The sequence below is a fragment of the Megalobrama amblycephala genome, linkage group LG17 (genome assembly GCF_018812025.1).
Source record: "Megalobrama amblycephala isolate DHTTF-2021 linkage group LG17, ASM1881202v1, whole genome shotgun sequence".
In the NCBI taxonomy this organism is placed as follows: Eukaryota; Metazoa; Chordata; class Actinopteri; order Cypriniformes; family Xenocyprididae; genus Megalobrama; species Megalobrama amblycephala.
Genome location: NC_063060.1, coordinates 30,248,951 through 30,267,223, shown reverse-complemented (window position 1 = coordinate 30,267,223; position 18,273 = coordinate 30,248,951). Strand labels below are relative to the sequence as shown.

The 18,273-nt window shown below is 35.7% G+C and overlaps 2 protein-coding genes across 6 annotated transcripts in view; one reads left to right on the top strand and one right to left on the bottom strand.

The window, feature by feature from the left end:
• Window positions 1-1,714: 1,714 nt before the first annotated feature.
• lg17h7orf25 (linkage group 17 C7orf25 homolog) lies at window positions 1,715-5,222 on the bottom strand. 5 transcript variants are annotated; one of them, XM_048164219.1, is made up of 2 exons: window positions 5,071-5,222; window positions 1,715-3,487 (listed from the first exon to the last, which is right to left on the bottom strand). In XM_048164219.1, the coding sequence occupies exon 2, from the start codon at window positions 3,467-3,469 to the stop codon at window positions 2,159-2,161; it is 1,311 nt and encodes a 436-aa protein (XP_048020176.1). In that variant the 5' UTR covers window positions 3,470-3,487; window positions 5,071-5,222; the 3' UTR covers window positions 1,715-2,158. The 5 variants fall into 5 exon arrangements, with proteins under 5 accessions (XP_048020176.1, XP_048020178.1, XP_048020181.1 ...); XM_048164221.1 differs by having other exon boundaries at window positions 5,020-5,097; XM_048164224.1 differs by lacking the exon at window positions 5,071-5,222 and adding an exon at window positions 4,909-5,025.
• Window positions 5,223-5,913: 691 nt separating this feature from the next.
• The window catches only part of fbxl7 (F-box and leucine-rich repeat protein 7), a 43,009-nt gene continuing 30,649 nt past the window's right edge, over window positions 5,914-18,273 (top strand). Inside the window, exons 1-2 of the mRNA XM_048164057.1 lie at window positions 5,914-6,389; window positions 9,518-9,607. Of these exons, the coding sequence (XP_048020014.1) occupies window positions 6,353-6,389; window positions 9,518-9,607 (127 nt within the window). The 5' untranslated portion in view covers window positions 5,914-6,352. The remainder of the gene's footprint in view (window positions 6,390-9,517; window positions 9,608-18,273) is intronic.

The window sequence follows — 18,273 nt, the reverse complement described above, 5'->3', positions numbered from 1 at the left end:
CTTTCTCTTGATATCAGTAACTTTCTAGTTCCTCTCAGATAGAATCATAATAATTAAGAATTAGATGTTATTTTTAAATATTAAAAACATTTTATCTTAATCTTCATTTCATTGGAGCAGAAGCAAGTGGCATCTGCAAAATATCAATGCTAGGACTAACTTCACTTTTCTGAGGCACTTTTTCAGTTGTTTTGAATCAGTTGGTCTCAAGGTCATTTTTCATGGATGTATAAAGTCAGTTCCCCTCAAGTTCACACAGGTGTACTAGCTAGCAGAATAACCACTGTAGTTCATGTTAACGATAAATATGGAGCACTAATTTTGACAACTAGAAAGTGTCCCAACCTTATTAAATTCATTTTGAACAATATATTTAGTTTCATATTATAAAACCTATTTTTTAAAGTGTTTTTATTTTTTTTAAATAATACCACTTGTTTTGATATTTTGTTATATAATGCAAATACATTTTTACATATATAAAACATTATTACATTTATAACACTACCTTTCAAAAAATTGTCGGTAAAATGATTGTAATGTTTTATTTAATCAAAAAATATAAGAACAGTAGAATTGTAAAATAGTTATATATTTTAAGATATAATTATATAAATATTATATATATTTAATTTATAAAACAGTTAGTTCCTGTCCTCGATTCTGATTGGTCAATAACGTTAGCTGTTTTATTCACGATAAAACATGGCTATGACCGCTTCACCCAACGGTTTAATGGATCACTACGCAATACCCTTAGCAACCACTCTTAGCAACGTAAACTGTATGTTCTCAATTGATATTGTTCATTGAAGCTTATTGTATTAAGTATTGTGAGAAAGAAATCGAGTGAGCGAGTTTATTACCTGCATTCAGATTTAGCATTTTCCTTCAGGTCAGTTCTATGTTTATAATAAAAAATCTGTTTAAATGTCTGATGTATTATCCTGTCCTTTTAACAGTTAAGGGGTTTTCCCATGACTGACAGCGCTAGTCAAAGCATTTGTCAGTTGCGTCTTGTTCCGTTTTCACAATTCAGTCTTTTCAATGTAAAAGTCTTCGCTACTGACTGACACACTCATAAAGACAGTATTTGCTGCCATCTAAAGTCGTTATAATGTAACTTCTGTTGCTGTTCATGGTTAGGGACTATTTTTTTCTGGCGGAAGGAAGGCTTTTAGTGAAAATTCACTTCATGAAAGTTGCATTGATACATAGTTTGGCTTTAATATTTGTATTGTGTGGTAACTGTTTTATAAAAGCAATAAGACACTTGAGGCTAGTGATGTATCGTGAATAAGTCACGGCTGAAGGGGTTGCAGGCACTCTGTGTCGTGCCTAACAACGCCCTTCAGCCGTGACTTATTCACAATACAGCACTAGCCTCAAGTACCTTATTGGTTATATAATAATTCCTGTGAGGCAAAGCTGAATTTCCAGCATCATTACGCCAGTCTTCAGTGTCACATGATCCTTCAGAAATCATTCTAATATGCTGATTTGCAGCTTAAAAACATTTCAAGAAACATCACAAAAATATTGTGCTGCTTAATATTTTTGTAGAAACCATGATACATTTTTATCAGGTTTTTTTTTTTTTTTTTTGATGAATAGAAAGTTAAAAAGAATAGCATTTATTTGCAATAGAAATATTTTGTATCATTTTACAGTAAAACCCCCAAATTACTTGGTTTCAATCAATCACAAAGAGATATTCTTCATGAGATAAAGCCATCTGAAGAGTGTTTATTTTGTACTCTTATGAAAATGGATGTGACAAGATTAAATCAGAAAAATCAAGTTTGTGAAAAAATAATAAATTGAAAAGAAAACACCATGAGGCATAGAGAGCTTTGAAATTAAAGTATATGCCTCGATTTAAACTGTTTTTGACACTATAGTTATGATATAATCATATATTTGGTTAATTTGACATCTTTCCATTGAAGTGCAGCATTCGAGGCACTGAGCTCACTGAGTTTACATAAAGAGTCACAGAAAGTGTCTGTCAGCCGTGCAATTTATTTGCCTCTCACAAGTGTCTGGATTTAAGAATGACATATTATACTCTAACCATCTGTTTATACAATATATATCTGTCCATATCTTATGCAATAATCTGCTTAATTGCTGACATATTTCTTTAACAGCCCTTCAGTCATATTGGAATTGCTCTCCATTCTTTCCCCTCAGTGAGTGCGCGAGGTTGGTGGATGAACACGCTGTATCGCACACCCTGGTTAGCAGCAGCACGAACGAATCCGCTATTCGCAGTCATAGTGATTGCGCGCAGCGTGTCCCCTGTCCCAAAGATCATCAGTGATCTACGGTTCACTTTTGAGCTCGTAACTAAGCGGTTGGTTCGCTCAGATGGCTGGTCCGGAACCACTTTGAGCCTGGCTAGCAGCTCCTCAGCTCGGGATTTTTCTCCCGGGCCTCCTAAAGTATCCAGAATCACACGGAAATCTTCAACCGCAGAATGACAAGCAAACAGCTCTTTTCCCTTCATGAACTCCTCCAGTCGGGGCAGGACCTTCTCTTGCCGTTCCTGTGCGGCCTGCTCTGTCAGCACCACCTCTTTAAAAGTGAAGTGACAGTTGCCGTGGCTGAGGGAGGACACGTAAGTGATCAGAGTGGTGATGTCAAGGTTCACCCTGTTGCACACATCTACCTTCACCTCAGTGGGGAAGGCAAGGCTGGCCACAATGGTGTCTCGATCAACACGAGTGTGCATGAGGTCTGTATCGTCACTGTCGTCGTCTTCAGCATCGTCTTCTTCCTCAACCAAAAATTCATTTTCTTCCACACCACCAGGCTTGTCTTCACCGTCATCTTCCTCCTCTTCTTCCTCCTCCTCCTCCTCTCCAGCTTCGATCATTGTATTAACAGCAACAATGTCACCTCTCACAGATATGCCCATCTCTTTGAGCTTGTCTGCCATAGGGCTGGATACCCCATTGTAGAAGGCAAATATAATATGAGGGTTGCTGTACTGCACAGGCTGCTGCTGACTGGCCTCAAGGAAATCTTCTGCTTGCCGGATCACGCTTTTATCCCCATACTGGCCACGGCCTTGCCAGATGTTGTGCAGTGCCTCCGCCTTGCGCCCGATGGCTTTCACCCAAGTGTGTCCTCCGTTTGCCACCACGTCGACTACCAAAGTTTGCTTCTGTCCATCGGGTCCCTCATAGGTGAACACGTGCAGGACGCTCACCACGTTTTCTAGATTCTCGGCTGACTCGACGATGGCCTTCAGATGAGTGAGATTGGTGCTTTGCAGGTGAGACTCCTTGATCACAACCTTGCCGGCCTCCACCTTCTGTAGGAACTTGAGCTCAGCCCGGAGCTTACTACACAGTTTAGCACGTCCCTCGACCTCACGGCCTTGTCGACTGCAAATCTTGTCCACTCGCTCAAGCAGCTCCTTGGCTACTCTGATCCTGTCCTGCAGTGTGTTGTAAGTAGCCATTGCTGTTGAACATTATTCCTACAGAATGAGAATGAAAAATGGGCTTTCAAAAAAGTACAGCATTTACAGCTTCTATGTAAACTCTCTCTCTCCATGTATACAGTACAAGTTTGGAACCACTAAGATTTTTAATGTTTTTAAAAGACGTTTCGTCTGCTCACTAAGGCTACATTTATTTAATTAAAAATACAGTAAAAAACAGTAATATTGTGAAATATTATTACAATTTAAAATAACTGTTTTCTATTTGAATATATTTCACAAAGTAATATATTCCTGTGATGCAAAGCTGAATTTTCAGCATCATTACTCCAGTCTTCAGTGTCACATGATCCTTCAGAAATCATTCTAATATGCTGATCTGCTGCTCAAGAAACATTTCATGTGTACAATTGTACAAAATATTTGTGTACAATATTTTTTTTCAGGATTATTTGATGAATAGAAAGTTCAAAAGAACAGTGTTTATTTGAAATCTAATCTTTTGTAACATTATAAAGGTCTTTACTGCCACTTTTGATTGGTTTAATGCATCCTTGCTGAATAAAAGTATTCATTTCTTTAATTTCTTTTCAAAAAAATAAAAATAAAAATTCTTACTGACCCCAAACTTTTGAACGGTAGTGTATAATGCTACAGAAGCTTTGTATTTCAGATAAATGCTGCTCTTTTGAACGTTCTATTCATCAAGGAATCCTGAAAAAAAAAGTACACAACTGTTTTCAACATTGAAAATAATCATAAATGTTTCTTGAGCAGCAAATCAGCATATTAGAATGATTTCTGAAGGATCATGTGACACTGAAGACTGGAGTATCGATGCTGAAAATTCAGCTTTGCATCACAGGAATAAATTACTTTGTCAAATATATTTAAATAGAACACAGTTATTTTAAATTGTAATAATATTTCACAATATTACTGTTTTTTACTGTATTTTTAATTAAATAAATGTAGCCTTGGTGAGCAGACGAAACTTCTTTTAAAAACATTAAAAATCTTAGTGGTTCCAAACTTTTAGACTGTACTGTATATATATATATATATATATATATATATATATATATATATATATATATATATATATATATATATATTTGAGAAATTTACATGAATTTACTATAATTTCCTGAATTTTTGTATGATTACAAAAAATGGCAAGGAAATAAACAAGATCTCCCAGGTAATCTACCAAAGCAATTTTGCTTTTTAAATAAACCATTAATATCAGCAAAAGCAGGATACAGCAATATTTAAAAGTACGTTATCTGATTAAACAAAAATCTTACTACTTGTATGACCACCAAAGAAGGTCTAGGAAAATTAAGGCGTGGTTTTAACGAACCACTATCGGATAATACATACATAAAGATACAGCTTTCTTACATCCTTACGAGAATTTCAATCAGTGGCTAAATTATCACGCTGTTTTTACACACCGGCTCATAAATACATGGACATGTCAGCTTGCTTGGCTAAAGCCATGGGTTTCTACAAACCAGACGCACTTCTTCCTGTTTGCTTTTAATAGTAGTAAAACAACAACTGACCGTTTAGGTGAAGAAAAGCGAAGTTGTCTGGAAACTGTGATATATACTTACAGCATTTACAGCTTCTAGCTCTGTCTCTTCTGCATTTTGGCTGACGTTATTTCCACCCCGAAGTAGAAGTTAGCAGCGCTGTCATAATGTTAGCGCGTTTGTGTTGCCACCTAGCTTGGAGGTTATGAATTGCATGAATACAGTATATTGTTTCACACGTGACAAATTCGGGACAAACCTATTGCTATATTTTGTATAACAAACATTTACTCCTTAAAAATAACTAGTAGCCTGTTTTTATGTTACTAGTATTATTATTATTTTTTTAATACTAGTAATCAATTCAGTGCATTTTTTTCAGTCTCTCATTATTTTTGACTTGTCATACGTAGCACTAGGCTATATCAATTTTAAAGTTCAATCAAAATCTCGCTACTAAAATTACATATTTTACTAGTAACAATTTAGATACATATTAGAGCTTAATAAATTTGTTCGTTTCAAATAAATAGTTAAAATGATAGCAACTATTGCCATGATACATAAGAAATAAATAGTAAAAACAGTTACTAGTAAAACTTAAATAGGTACGAGAAATATTACTTGGATATGAATAGAATAAATGGACAAATTCGCATTTTGAAGTAGGCTAACAATGGAATATTTAGCCTAGGTTACTACTGAGATAGTAGCAACGGATTAAGTAGCGACTAATTGAAAATAAAACTAGAAACTATTGGAATGTCATTTTTTGTTATTTTTTTGTACCTTTTATGACTTTTAAAGTCACTTTTATGTAAAACATTTTGAATTACCATTTGTGTATGAAATGTGCTATATAAATAGGCTTTGTCTAGCTCCAATTTATAGTTAGAAGTGAAATCGAAAAAATACTATTACTGTAGTTACTGTACAGGAAAGAGGGAGGATATTAGGTCAAAGTGAGTCGCGCTGAAGTGTACTCATGGTTACAGATTCTGCAAGAGCGTATGCGTGCTCCTGACGCAACAAGTATCTGGTTTCCAGTCTCTCCTTTGGATGACTACGCGCTGTCTGGAGACGAAGAGCTTTTAACATGAAGAAAATGCAGAGCCAACATTGTATCTGAAGTAATACAGTTTTTAAACTGTCGTGTGTGGAACTGCGCTTAGTTTTAACCGATTGCATAATAGTTGCTCTGACTTTTACCGTTATTTCTACTCTTCTAGTTGCATTACAGGATCGAACTGTATTTGAACGCGGTCTTTTACGGATTTTCATGACATCTTTTCTTTAGCCGTAAGTGTTTTACGCATATGGATACTTTTCTGGAGCGCAGAGGGTAGATTATGCATTCCACAGGATGGGTGCGAACAATGGGAAACAGAGCGGGAGTGAAGGTGAGTGCCAGAATCAAACTCTTACAGCCAGCCACAATGCTCCTTTTCCACTGTTAAATCTCGGTGTACAGCAGCCATAGTTGTGTCAACGTCACTATTCCCCGTTATTCTTTGTGGGCAACAGTAGCTTTGCAGCAATCATCTCATTTTCTGTCATAGCATGAGCTTTTGATTTGAAAGGTACCCTTTAAAGATGAGCAGTGAAAAGACTTTCTGATGTTGATGGCGTTTGGCCATTATATACATACAGACATACATATGCATCATTATAATTCTGTCATGTCTCTATATGAACTGCATTTTGTAAGGCTGAAAGGTACTCGAAGAGTTTATTTTCTGAATTTGAATACTGGATTCATACATGAGAATAATGCTAAAACAAATTTAAATGCATGTGACATTATTAATTGTTTCAACACTTAATTTTTTTAGTATTTCAGAATTTTGGTATTCATACTTCAACAAATATGCCTATAAATCTATAATATTTGAGCCTTATATGCATTCTTTTTTTAAGTGACTGATATCCTCCTCTGTTTACCTTTTGTCACAGACAAAACAAAAAAACAAAAAAAAAGCATGGTGCCCGAAGCAGCTTTATGAGGACTTAAGAGGTATATGTTTAGAGCTAATAAGGAACGAGTGTGTGCCAACATCGGAGAGCACAATTTAAGCTGACTGCTTTTACTAAAGTAACCATCAACAGAAGGTGTGTGTACTTTAATAAACTGGGAATCATGGCCTAATGCATTCTATCATCTTAGATTGTGGGCAAATCTCATTTCTCCCAACATATAGGTGTACAACAGTGATTAGAGGCCAAGGCAGAGTCCTTTTAAATGAGAATGCTGAAGGTTGCCACTGATCATGTCCTAATAACCATAAGCATTACTGCCAGAGATTTTGCTCCTAAAGAGTGAGTTCTTGGCAGTGTGAGAGACTTGTGGTCTTTTAAAGCACAGCAGATTTCTCTGGAAGGTCAAGGTTTGGCCCTCAAGACTGGCATTCAGTGAAAAAAACTAAAATTTTCCCACATGCAGCTCTTTAATTTGTGTATTTCACATATCACCATCTTTTGCCTTTCAAAGTTGATGTTGTCTGCTGATTAGATCAGTTATTACTGGTTAGATTAATTATTTCTACGTAGCTCTCTTGATTTCATTAAGCATAGTAAGACGAGATGACTTGCATTCAAATGCACTAAAAACTGCAGTTTAGTTTGTAAACCAACAAAATGTGCACTTTTCCCTGTAAAGAGGCATTTTAGTGGCTTAAATGCATTAAAATATTTACTATTGTTTATTCTAATGTCAGCCATGAGATATTTTTACTAAGTACCACCTTTCTTTCCATTATTTGTTTTACAAACAATACACTATGAGCCTTTAGTGCATCATGGATGCATTAAAGCAAATGTTTGTTCATGTTTAATTTGACGACTATATGAACCTCTAACAGAGGGAGTCGCTGTCAAAGACCATATTTTCTTCCTTAAAATAAAATAAGGATGTCCTGGATCTATTCCAGTGCAATTTTTTTTTTATCCAAATAAGTTATCCAAAGGAAACCATCCAAATTATAGTGAATTATGACAAATCTCATGTCATGAATTTATTTTGTACAGTCACAGATATAGATATACAGCACTTTTTTGGTCGGTTTAAGGCCTTTATGTAATTGTGACAATGTAAACTTTAGAACTAATGTACAATCAAACATTTGTACTTTGCAAATAATAAAAGAAATAGTTAAATCTGCACACTGTTTTTATTGTAAATACCTTGCTCGTATTCATTGTTCTCTCCATAATTAAAAAAGGTGTTTGCTTCTATTTAAAGTCTTCATGTGAAATGAGTGGTTGTGGCAGCAGTAGCTTTGCAGAATTCCATTAATGTAATATTCAGTCAGTTAATCTCATCGGCAGTGAAGCACATTCTTCAGAGACAATGAACAATAAACAATGCTTGTGATGTAATCAGAAGATGAATTCAAGGTTAGTGTCTGAGCAGCTTCCACTTCGGTTGACTGATTTAACTGATCATTTAAAAAAAAAAAAAATTGGCCTGAAATGTCTTTAGTGATATCACTGTGAGACTATTTAGTGAAAAACAGGTTTGTTTACTGAGCAAAACACATTTTTTTGCTCAGCATGTGGAAGCTCCATCAGTCAGACCATTTATGGTAAAATAAAAGCTTATGTGAACTCTAGTTGTGTTTGCTCTCTCATCGAGCCTGTAAACATGCCTCATACGTGACCTGATGCTCTGAAGTGCCATTGAAACAAACAGGAGTGTTTAGGAAACATTCACACCAGGGCATGTTGTTTTAGGTTTACTGTTATCCAAAAAAAAACCAGAAATACATTTGTTCTTCTGGTTATCGGTTGCGTCGATTCAAAATTAATCAGAAACACAGAGGAAACGGCACAAATAATCAAATTGCAAATTGAAAGAAACACAAGGTTTAGGCTTACTATTGTTGAGAGATTTGTAAAACAAAAGGCTCCTCATTTAGCATTCCAAAGAACTTCATCATCACCAAAACAATTGTTTTGGCTTGTTTTTTTTATATAGTTTTCTAGTAACTTTGATGGTCTTTATATAATATGTTGTTTTTATGTGATGAACTCAAATGAATGGCACTTGCATGCGTAATTCAAATTTAGCTGGGACTGTGTTTCTTTGGCCATGTCTTTCTGTAATGTGATTTGTAAAGAGCTTCAGCTTTCAGTTTTTTCTTATCCCTGCCATTGGGGAGAATCTCTGGGAGGCATTTGGTTTGTTATTCTAAGTTTGTGATGGACAGAAAAAGAATGCTTGGCATTTATTGTATTCGGATTCGGTGATTCTGTTGCATTCATTTCTTTTAAACATTACACATTCATTTTTTTTTATTTGTGCACTCTTGACATAACATAATGTGTTGATATACAGTTTTTTGTATTGTGTATAAAGCATCATATATGTACAGATGTGTAAGTGTGCTCAATATAAGAAGCAGTTTTGATAATTGCATGTGTTTTTTATCTTGTTCCGGCTTCTGCTGTTTAAGGCTAATATGTTGATTCTCAATTGGTGTTGTTTCTCTGAGTGTCCTGATGTGTCCTGGGGTGTTCTTTGTGATCTTAGGGAAAGGCAGTTCCAGTATTTCCTCCGACCTGAGTTCAAGTACGGATCAGACATCAACCAAAGCTCCAAAGAATGCAGCTACCAGTGAAGGTAGGCATATGGTCCTCATTAACCATCACTAGCTAGCCTTTCGTTCTTTCTTGTTTTGTTCCTTTTGACTTGTTGATTATTTTGGTGGAACTTTTTTTTAAAAAAAGCTATAAAATCGTAAAAATAGGCTGGGCATCACAAATACCACGCAGAACAGGGTTTCATTTTCATCCTTTTTCTCTTTTTCACAATCTAGTCCACAAATCTTGTCCAAATCCATAGTGCTGTTTAGAGTGTGCCTTAGGGTGTGTTGGGTGAACTGTGTGAATGTGGATGAAAATAAAAAGACAAATGCTGGGGGGAAATTGTGAAGCTGGATTTAGAGGCCTTTTTCTTGTAAAGCTTTTTCAAGGTGACTAATTAGAAAATATGACATTTGTTTATTTATTCTGGGTGTGTTTTATTAGAACACAGTCATTGGTATGATTTTGGTCTAATAAACCATCCCCAGAATAAATCAATGAGAATTCCATCAAACACTTAAAGACCCCATGAAGTCAAAATTTGTTTGTTATGACTTTAAGTCATATATTTGAGGTCATATATACACTACCGTTAAAGGTGCCCTAGAACTTTTTTTTAAAAGATGTAATATAAGTCTAAGGTGTCCCCTGAATGTGTCTGTGAAGTTTCAGCTCAAAATACCCCATAGATTTTTTTTAATTCATTTTTTAACTGCCTATTTTGGGGCATAATTAGAAATGAGCCGATTCAGGGTGTGTGGCCCTTTAATTCTCATGCTCCACGCCCCAAGAGCTCGCGCTTGCCTTAAACAACATAAAAAAAGTTCAAACAGCTAATATAACCCTCAAAATGGATCTTTACAAAGTGTTCGTCATGCAGCATGTCTAATCGCGTAAGTACAGTATTTATTTGGATGTTTACATTTGATTCTGAATGAATTTGAGGCTGTGCTCCGTGGCTAACGGCTAATGCTACACTGTTGGAGAGATTTATAAAGAATGAAGTTGTGTTTATGCATTATACAGACTGCAAGTATTTAAAAATGAAAATAGCGACGACTCTTGTCTCCGTGAATACAGTAAGAAACGATGGTAACTTTAACCACATTTAACAGTACATTAGCAACATGCTAACGAAACATTTAGAAAGACAATTTACAAATATCACTAAAAATATCATGATATCATGGATCATGTCAGTTATTATTGCTCCATCTGCCATTTTTCGCTGTTGTCCTTGCTTGCTTACCTAGTCTGTTGATTCAGCTCTGCACATCCAGACATTAATAGAGCCCGACCGATATGGATTTTTGGGGGCCGATGCCGATGCCGATATTAACTTGAAAAGAGCCGATTTATAAGCCGATATTTTGATTTTGAAAATAAACTGGATATTAGACCCATTTCCTATAAACTACACTTACACAACATTCAATAGCAAAATATCTGCCTGTTCTATGTATGTGGGCTGTATAAACCATTTTCCAGAAGGGATTATGTTAAAAAAAGCCTTAGATTACAGTCTCAATGACTAAACAATTGCACATCAAAAGTATATATTTTTAAATGATCAAAAAACAGTCTGGTTTTAAACATTTAACAGTTTTACTTACTTCCAGTTGAAGCTGGTTTTAACAGTCTGTGTGTGTACTGTAAATAAATTATAATACTAAAGTTAAAGTAAAAGAGCTATACCAAACAAATTCAATATTCCACAAAACCATGTCAATGAATTGAAAATAAAATTAAAATAAGTTAAATGGGAAACACTGCAGATATATTTAGAATAAGTTAAACGCTAACGTTATAGTTTGACCTCTTATTAACGTTCGCGCTCTTCCACTGATAAACATGGTATTAGCTTTGTGGGTAATCTAATATAGCAATGCATTAGCGGCTGTAAGTGATGTTACAAAATATTTAGAAGTGATAATGATAGGACCGTTAGCTAGAACTACCACACTGTTTTTATATACAGTGTATGAACTAAATCTACAATCATTTCACATGACGAACGACAGACTCACCGTCAAAAGAGTACAACAATACTTTCTTCTGTAGTGGATTTCTGGCACTGTTGTCAACTGGGGAGTTGCAGAGCTCCCTCTGGTGGGCAAACTATGCAACACTCATAACATGAGTGAAGCATGAGACTCTGTTTCTCATGTTTCATCGGCCGTTATAAACGCCGATGCCGATTTAAATGCAATTAGCTCATATCGGCCGATAATATCGGCCGGCCGATATATCGGTCGGGCTCTAGACATTAATACTGGCTGCCCTTGTGTAATGCCTCGATCATGGGCTGGCATATGCAAATATTGAGGGCGTACATATTAATGATCCCGACTGTTACGTAACAGTCTGTGTTATGTTGAGATTCGCCTGTTCTTCGGAGGTCTTTTAAACAAATGAGATTTACATAAGAAGGAGGAAACAATGGAGTTTGAGACTCACTGTATGTCTTTTCCATGTACTGAACTCTTGTTATTTAACTATGCCGAGGTAAATTCAATTTTTGAATCTAGGGCACCTTTAAATAGTTTGGAGTCAGTATGTTTTTGTTTTTGTTTTTTTTAATTAAAGGGTTAGTTCACCCAAAAATGAAAATTCTGTCCTTAATTACTCACCCTCATGTCATTCCAAACCCGTAAGACTTTTTCATCTTCTGAACACAAATGATTTTTAATGAAATCTGAGAGCTTTCTGTCCCTCCATTGACAGCCTACGCAACTACCATTTTCAAGCCCTAGAAAGGTAATAAAGACATCATTTAAGTAATCCATTTGACTCCAGTGGTCTAACCTCAGTTTTATGAAGTGATGTGAGTGCTTTGTTTTGTGGGAGAAAATTTTTTTTTAGCACTTTATTTACAAAATATTAATCTCCAACGCGTGTTCACGCAACAACGTCTTCTCTCACATCAACATAACACGCAAGCGTTATGGTGCTCTTTTGAACATGCGTTGGAGATTAATATTTTGTAAATAAACTTTAATACTTTTATTCAGCAAGGATGCATTAAATTGATCAAAAGTCACAGTAAAGACATTTGTTACACATGATTTGTTTTCAGATAAATGCTGTTCTTTTGAACTCTATTATCAAAGAACATAGATAACAATATGAAATGTTTCTTTAGCACCAAATCAGCATATTATTAAAGGATCAGTTCACTTCAGAATTAAAATTTCCTGATAATTTACTCACCCCCTTGTCATCCAAGATGTTTATGTCTTTCTTCAGTCGAAAAGATATTAAGGTTTTTGAGGAAAACATTCCAGGATTTCTCTCCTTATAGTGGACTTCAACAGTTACCAACGGGCTAAAGGTCCAAATTGCAGTTTCAATGCAGCTTCAAAGGGCTCTACATGCTCGTCTTGCACTAGCTCTGCGATGCGAAACTGCAGTTTGGACCTTCAACCCGTTGGTAGCTGTTGAAGTCCACTATAAGGAGAAAAATCCTGGAATGTTTTCCTCAAAAACCTTAATATCTTTTCGACTGAAGAAAGAAAGACATGAACATCTTGGATGACATGAGGGTGAGTAAATTATCAGGAAATTTTAATTCTGAAGTGAACTAATCCTTTAATGATTTCTGTAGGATCATGTGACACTGAAGACTGGAGTAATGGCTGCCAAAAATTCAGCTTTGCCATTACAGGAATTAATTACAGTTTAAAATATATTAAAATAGTTATATTAAATTATAATATATTTCACAGTATTACTGTTTTTTTTATTGTATTTCTTTTTAATTAAAAAATGCAGTCTTGGTGAGCATAAGAGATTTCTTTCAAAAACAACAAAAAAATCTTACAACCCCAAACTTTTCAAAAGGTAGTGTATGCTTTTTAAAGTTAAAGTTAAATGAACCATTATCAGAAATAAACATTTAAAATTTACAGTCTCGCTCATTTAGGATGAACCAGAATTATTGATGACTCATCCTGCACTGTACAGATTATTGTCCAATCGGATGCTCTCTAGAATGCGATTATACCTCCTGCAAACAACTAACAAGTAGCAAATCAACTTCATAAACAATAGCCAGAAATAGAAGTTTCCTGTCCAAAACTTCCTGTTTCTATAGGAAGTAATACATCAACACAGGAAAGAAACATGTCCGATAGGCGATTTCATTGGGTCTATAAATCTAAAGGTAAATAAAATAATGTGAGAAAGAACAGGCAGTAATCTGCTTTTCTCAACGTTTGTGGCTGTAAAATGTGCTGTATGTGGACTTGGGGGAACATGAATGAAGGGGGTGGATAGCGTGTGCAGTGTGGAAGGTTGTTCTCCAGTGAGGGCATCCTCAGAGCCAACCTGTGGTGTGTGTGTGTGGTTGCGGCCTGCAGTATATCCAGCCCTCAGTGAGAGCAGATCTCGTCTCTTCTCAGCCTGTCCACAGTAATGTCAGAGCGGTTCTTCCAATGACTGCCTTTGCGGCTTTGATTTACACCAACTCCGCCTTAAACACTGCGGATGGGAAGACGTTGTAGCCACTGCTCAGTATAGACCATCTAAGCCATTGTTTCTCTATTCGCCTACAATTTGGTCTTGCAAACAGCAGAGGTGTTAAAGGGATAGTTCACTCAAAAAATTCCATCGTTACTCATGTATGACTTTCTTCTGCGGTACACAAAAGAAAGTATTCTGTTTTTGTCCATGTAATGAAAGTCAGTGCTGTATGGACAAAAAAACAAGACCTTTTTCAAGATATCTTCTTTTTTTCTGCAAAAGAAAGTCAGGTGAGAAAATGATGACAGAGTTCTCATTTTTGGGTGAACTATCCCTTTAAAAGTGCTTATTTATGTTTATAAGCTTAGTTAATATTACCCGCACCATTGGTTGAGCCAGAACGTGACATATTGAATCACTCAAACAGGCCAATATTAAACTTGGAGAGGAGAAAATATTTTAAACATCAGAAAAATTACACACTTCACCTTTAAATGTCAGATTAAATATGACATATATAAAGCTTATAGGAAAATTTAGAGTAAAATGACAGAACCAAATTTGCAAACTCTCAATTTATTCAAAGCTTGAAACTAAACCCACATGAATTGTGGGTGGTCATTTAGTCTCCACATGTTTGCATTTTACAAGGGCAGTTTATAAAATGTATTGTGGACAAACTCGGGAGTCCTTTTTTTAGATTAGCACTGAGTGCTAGCAAGGCATTTTTGTGTCTTGAGTTATTTCATTTTAATGTGCATGTGTGGCTCCTCATTGTTTGCCACTCCTGGGATGGAAAAGCGCAGCCACTCATTTGCTCCATAGTGAGTCATCAAGCCTTACGGTGTATCAAACAGAGCGCTAAACTTGCCACTGTTAGAAGTCAGTAATGGGGCCATTTGACTGAGGAGAAGTGGGCAGAGCAGCTTCAGAGCTGTCAGATAGTATTGTTCTGAGAGACGGCCCTTTCCTACCAGCACTTCCTCACTGATAACCCCACATGATTTTGAGCAATGCTGCTTGTGCTGTGGTGTGTTTTTATTGCAGAGTAAAAGCATATGTCAGCTTGAAATTTTCAATGCTTTGTATTTTGGTTAAGAAAACCATTCTGAAACCTTCTTCTGAAGCTATTTATATGGGATATTTGGCATCAGCAATCCTTACAGTGGTCTTTAGCTGTTGTTTATGCCCCTTAGTCTGATCCCCTGAACATTCCAGTTGTGATTAAATGTGTTTCAGAGAGCAGTTCAGTTTTACACTTTCAAAGATCAGTTACTTTAACTGGAATGTAGCACTCGACCCGTACCAATTTGATGCGGAGGAACTTTTGAACTCCATCATGGGTTGCATAATGCTATTATGTATTATTGTTAGGTTGCATAATAATGGTAATGACAACAACAACAATCATATTATTATTAATAATAATAATTGTTATTATTTAATTATGCTGTTATGTAAGATAATGCTATTATATATGCCGCACAATGGCAATAAAGATTGGTAGTTGCTTATTTTACACAATAAGACCTACCTGACTGTTGAAAGTTATCTTAAGTTATAAGTTATCTCTTACATTTTTCTATAGAAATAATTATCACTTGATAAAGTATGTGGTAATACCAATTTACTTTTTGGTACTCTGTTTCTCCATGTACCTCAATACTTACCTTGTGATGGTGTACACTACTTTTCAAAAGTCAGTATTCAGTGAGATTTTTTGATTGTTTTTTTAATGAAATTAATAATTTTATGGCCAGATTTGCTAAAAGGGGCAAATTAGCGCGTGTCATTCCACAAATGCGGCGATGGGAGTGGCAAGTTTTGCACGTGATCCACTGCTGACCTGCAAATTAAAGAACACAGACGCAGTCAAAACATTTACATTATGACCGACGCAATCTACTAAGAGCAGTGCAAATAGCATTGGGTCGCAAATAAGCAGAGCTGATGCTCATCAGGTGTGGGTCGACACAGGCTCAACTTACATATATACAGGGTGAATTCAGGGAGATTGGGACATTTTTTGCCAATGAGATGAATTGGAAAAAGTGTCCCAATCAACCTGAATTCACCCTAGGCCAACATGGCTTGGCAAACGATATGTTCGGATAACGTCTTCCTCTGGCATTCCAAGGAAATTAATAAGAGTGGAAAATATTTTCTCCCTTCTACCATGCGCTCTCTGTTCTCTGTGGTGTCTAGCAGCAACAATTGCAGCCATGTTGCAAAATGGGTTAAGACATGCTTTTTTTGGGTGTTAAATAATGACGCAAATACCAGTAAATTGACTAGCGCAAACATTAGTAAATCGCGTTGCGTGAGTCATTTAAATAGTCTCCTCCCCTAAATTTTGCATCTGAAAGGGAAACTCCTACAAATGCATATGCAATAAGGTCAGACGCAAAAATAACTTAGTCCATGCCTTTTCAGCGCAAATTTTGCACTGCATGTCATTTACTAACAGCGCAAGCTGTTAGTAAATCTGGCCCTTATTCGGTAAGGACGCATTAAATTGATCAAAAGTGTCAGTAAAGGCTTTTACATAGTTACAAAAATATTTCAAATAAATACTGTTCCAGAGTCCTGAAAAAATGTTTCCACTAAAATATTAGGCAGAGGCTGATTACACAAAGCAAAAATAGCAGTATTTTCTTTGCACTAAAGGTAAATAGATGTTAGACTGTTTGCACTATACTTAGTGCAAATAGTGGAAGATACTATCTGAACCTCAGAGTATTGTTGTAATTATAAAACAGCATGCAATAATAACAACATATTGAGTGTAAATGATTATATTTATTAAAATAATTAAATGGATGTTGCCTTATTAGGACAATAAAGCCCTCCCTACACCTACCCCTACCCAATAAACACTTTATTCCTACTAGGAGGCACTTTATTTCCACTTTTCAGTTGTTTTCTTCATTTTTATTTAAAATAAATGCCTTTTTGATCTGATATGCAATGGGAAAAGGGAGAAGAATGAGTTTGGATTCAAACTCAGATCCATCGCATCAAGTTATCCGCCATCCACCTTGCTCTCCTCACCCCTACTCCTGTTATAAGATGGGTTTATTTTGTAATTTTGTCTGGCCCAACTAGACATTAGTGGATGGAGTTAGTTTTAAAAGCCTTTGACAACAAGGTAGCTGTTTGCACTCGGTGTAAATAGACACTATAAAAATATCAAGTAGCACTACTGTTTTCAGCATTGATAATAATAAGAAATGTTTCTTGAGCAGCAAATCAGCTTTTGATTTCTGAAGGATCATGTGACACTGAAGACTGGAGTAATGATGCTGAAAATTCAGCTTTGCCATCACAAGAATAAATTACACTTTAAAACATATAAAAAATAGAAAACTGTTATTTTAAATTGCAATAATATATAATATTTTCACAGAATTTGATGTGCATAACAGATTTATTTTAAAAAACATCAAAAAATCTTAGCAGCTCTAAACTTTTGAACAGTAGTGTATCAAAATGGCATGCTTTAACCATCTGATTAGTCCTCTACCATGTTATTGACACAGTACTTTAATTGTATGTAATAAATCAAGTTGTACATGCAAAGTTGCCAAAAATGCACCAAAATACAGTTATTTGTGGACTGATAACATCTTTTGTTAAAGGTGTGTTTTCTTATTTTAAAGTTGATAGCCAGGCCAAGCAAGAGCATGGACAAAAGCTGGATTGATTTTATCAGATGTAATTAGCCTAGCAGGCTTTGCTAGTCCTGCTGGAAGTAATCATTAGCCTCTTGCTAGCTACATCTTTAAGGAACATATGTTCTCTGTTTTAATCCCGGAGCTGTAAACTACAACTCTTAAAGATGACCCAAGGAGCTTTTCATAAGCCTGCATGCTTCTTAGTATACTTGGATGATACCCATGATTTTGGCTAAGACCATGCTGATTTATCATAAGAAGTTTGTTTTAAATTACATGTCAAGGTTATTCCAAAACAGGGCACTCTCAGCTGTTTTTAATTAAATGAGCTGATGGGAACATAGTTCTCTTACATCTGAATTTTTCACCGTAGAGTTCCCTTATTTTTTACAGTTTGTTAACTTATTAGCAATGACAGATGTTATACATCACATCAAATATCTTTCATTCCCCAGTTTGAACCTTGAAATTGGTGTTTGAAACAGTCATCCAGGTCTATGATTTCTATCCTTTCAGTACTTTTCTCTCTAGACATTACACATAGGCTCTTACTAAGCTCGAAATAGTT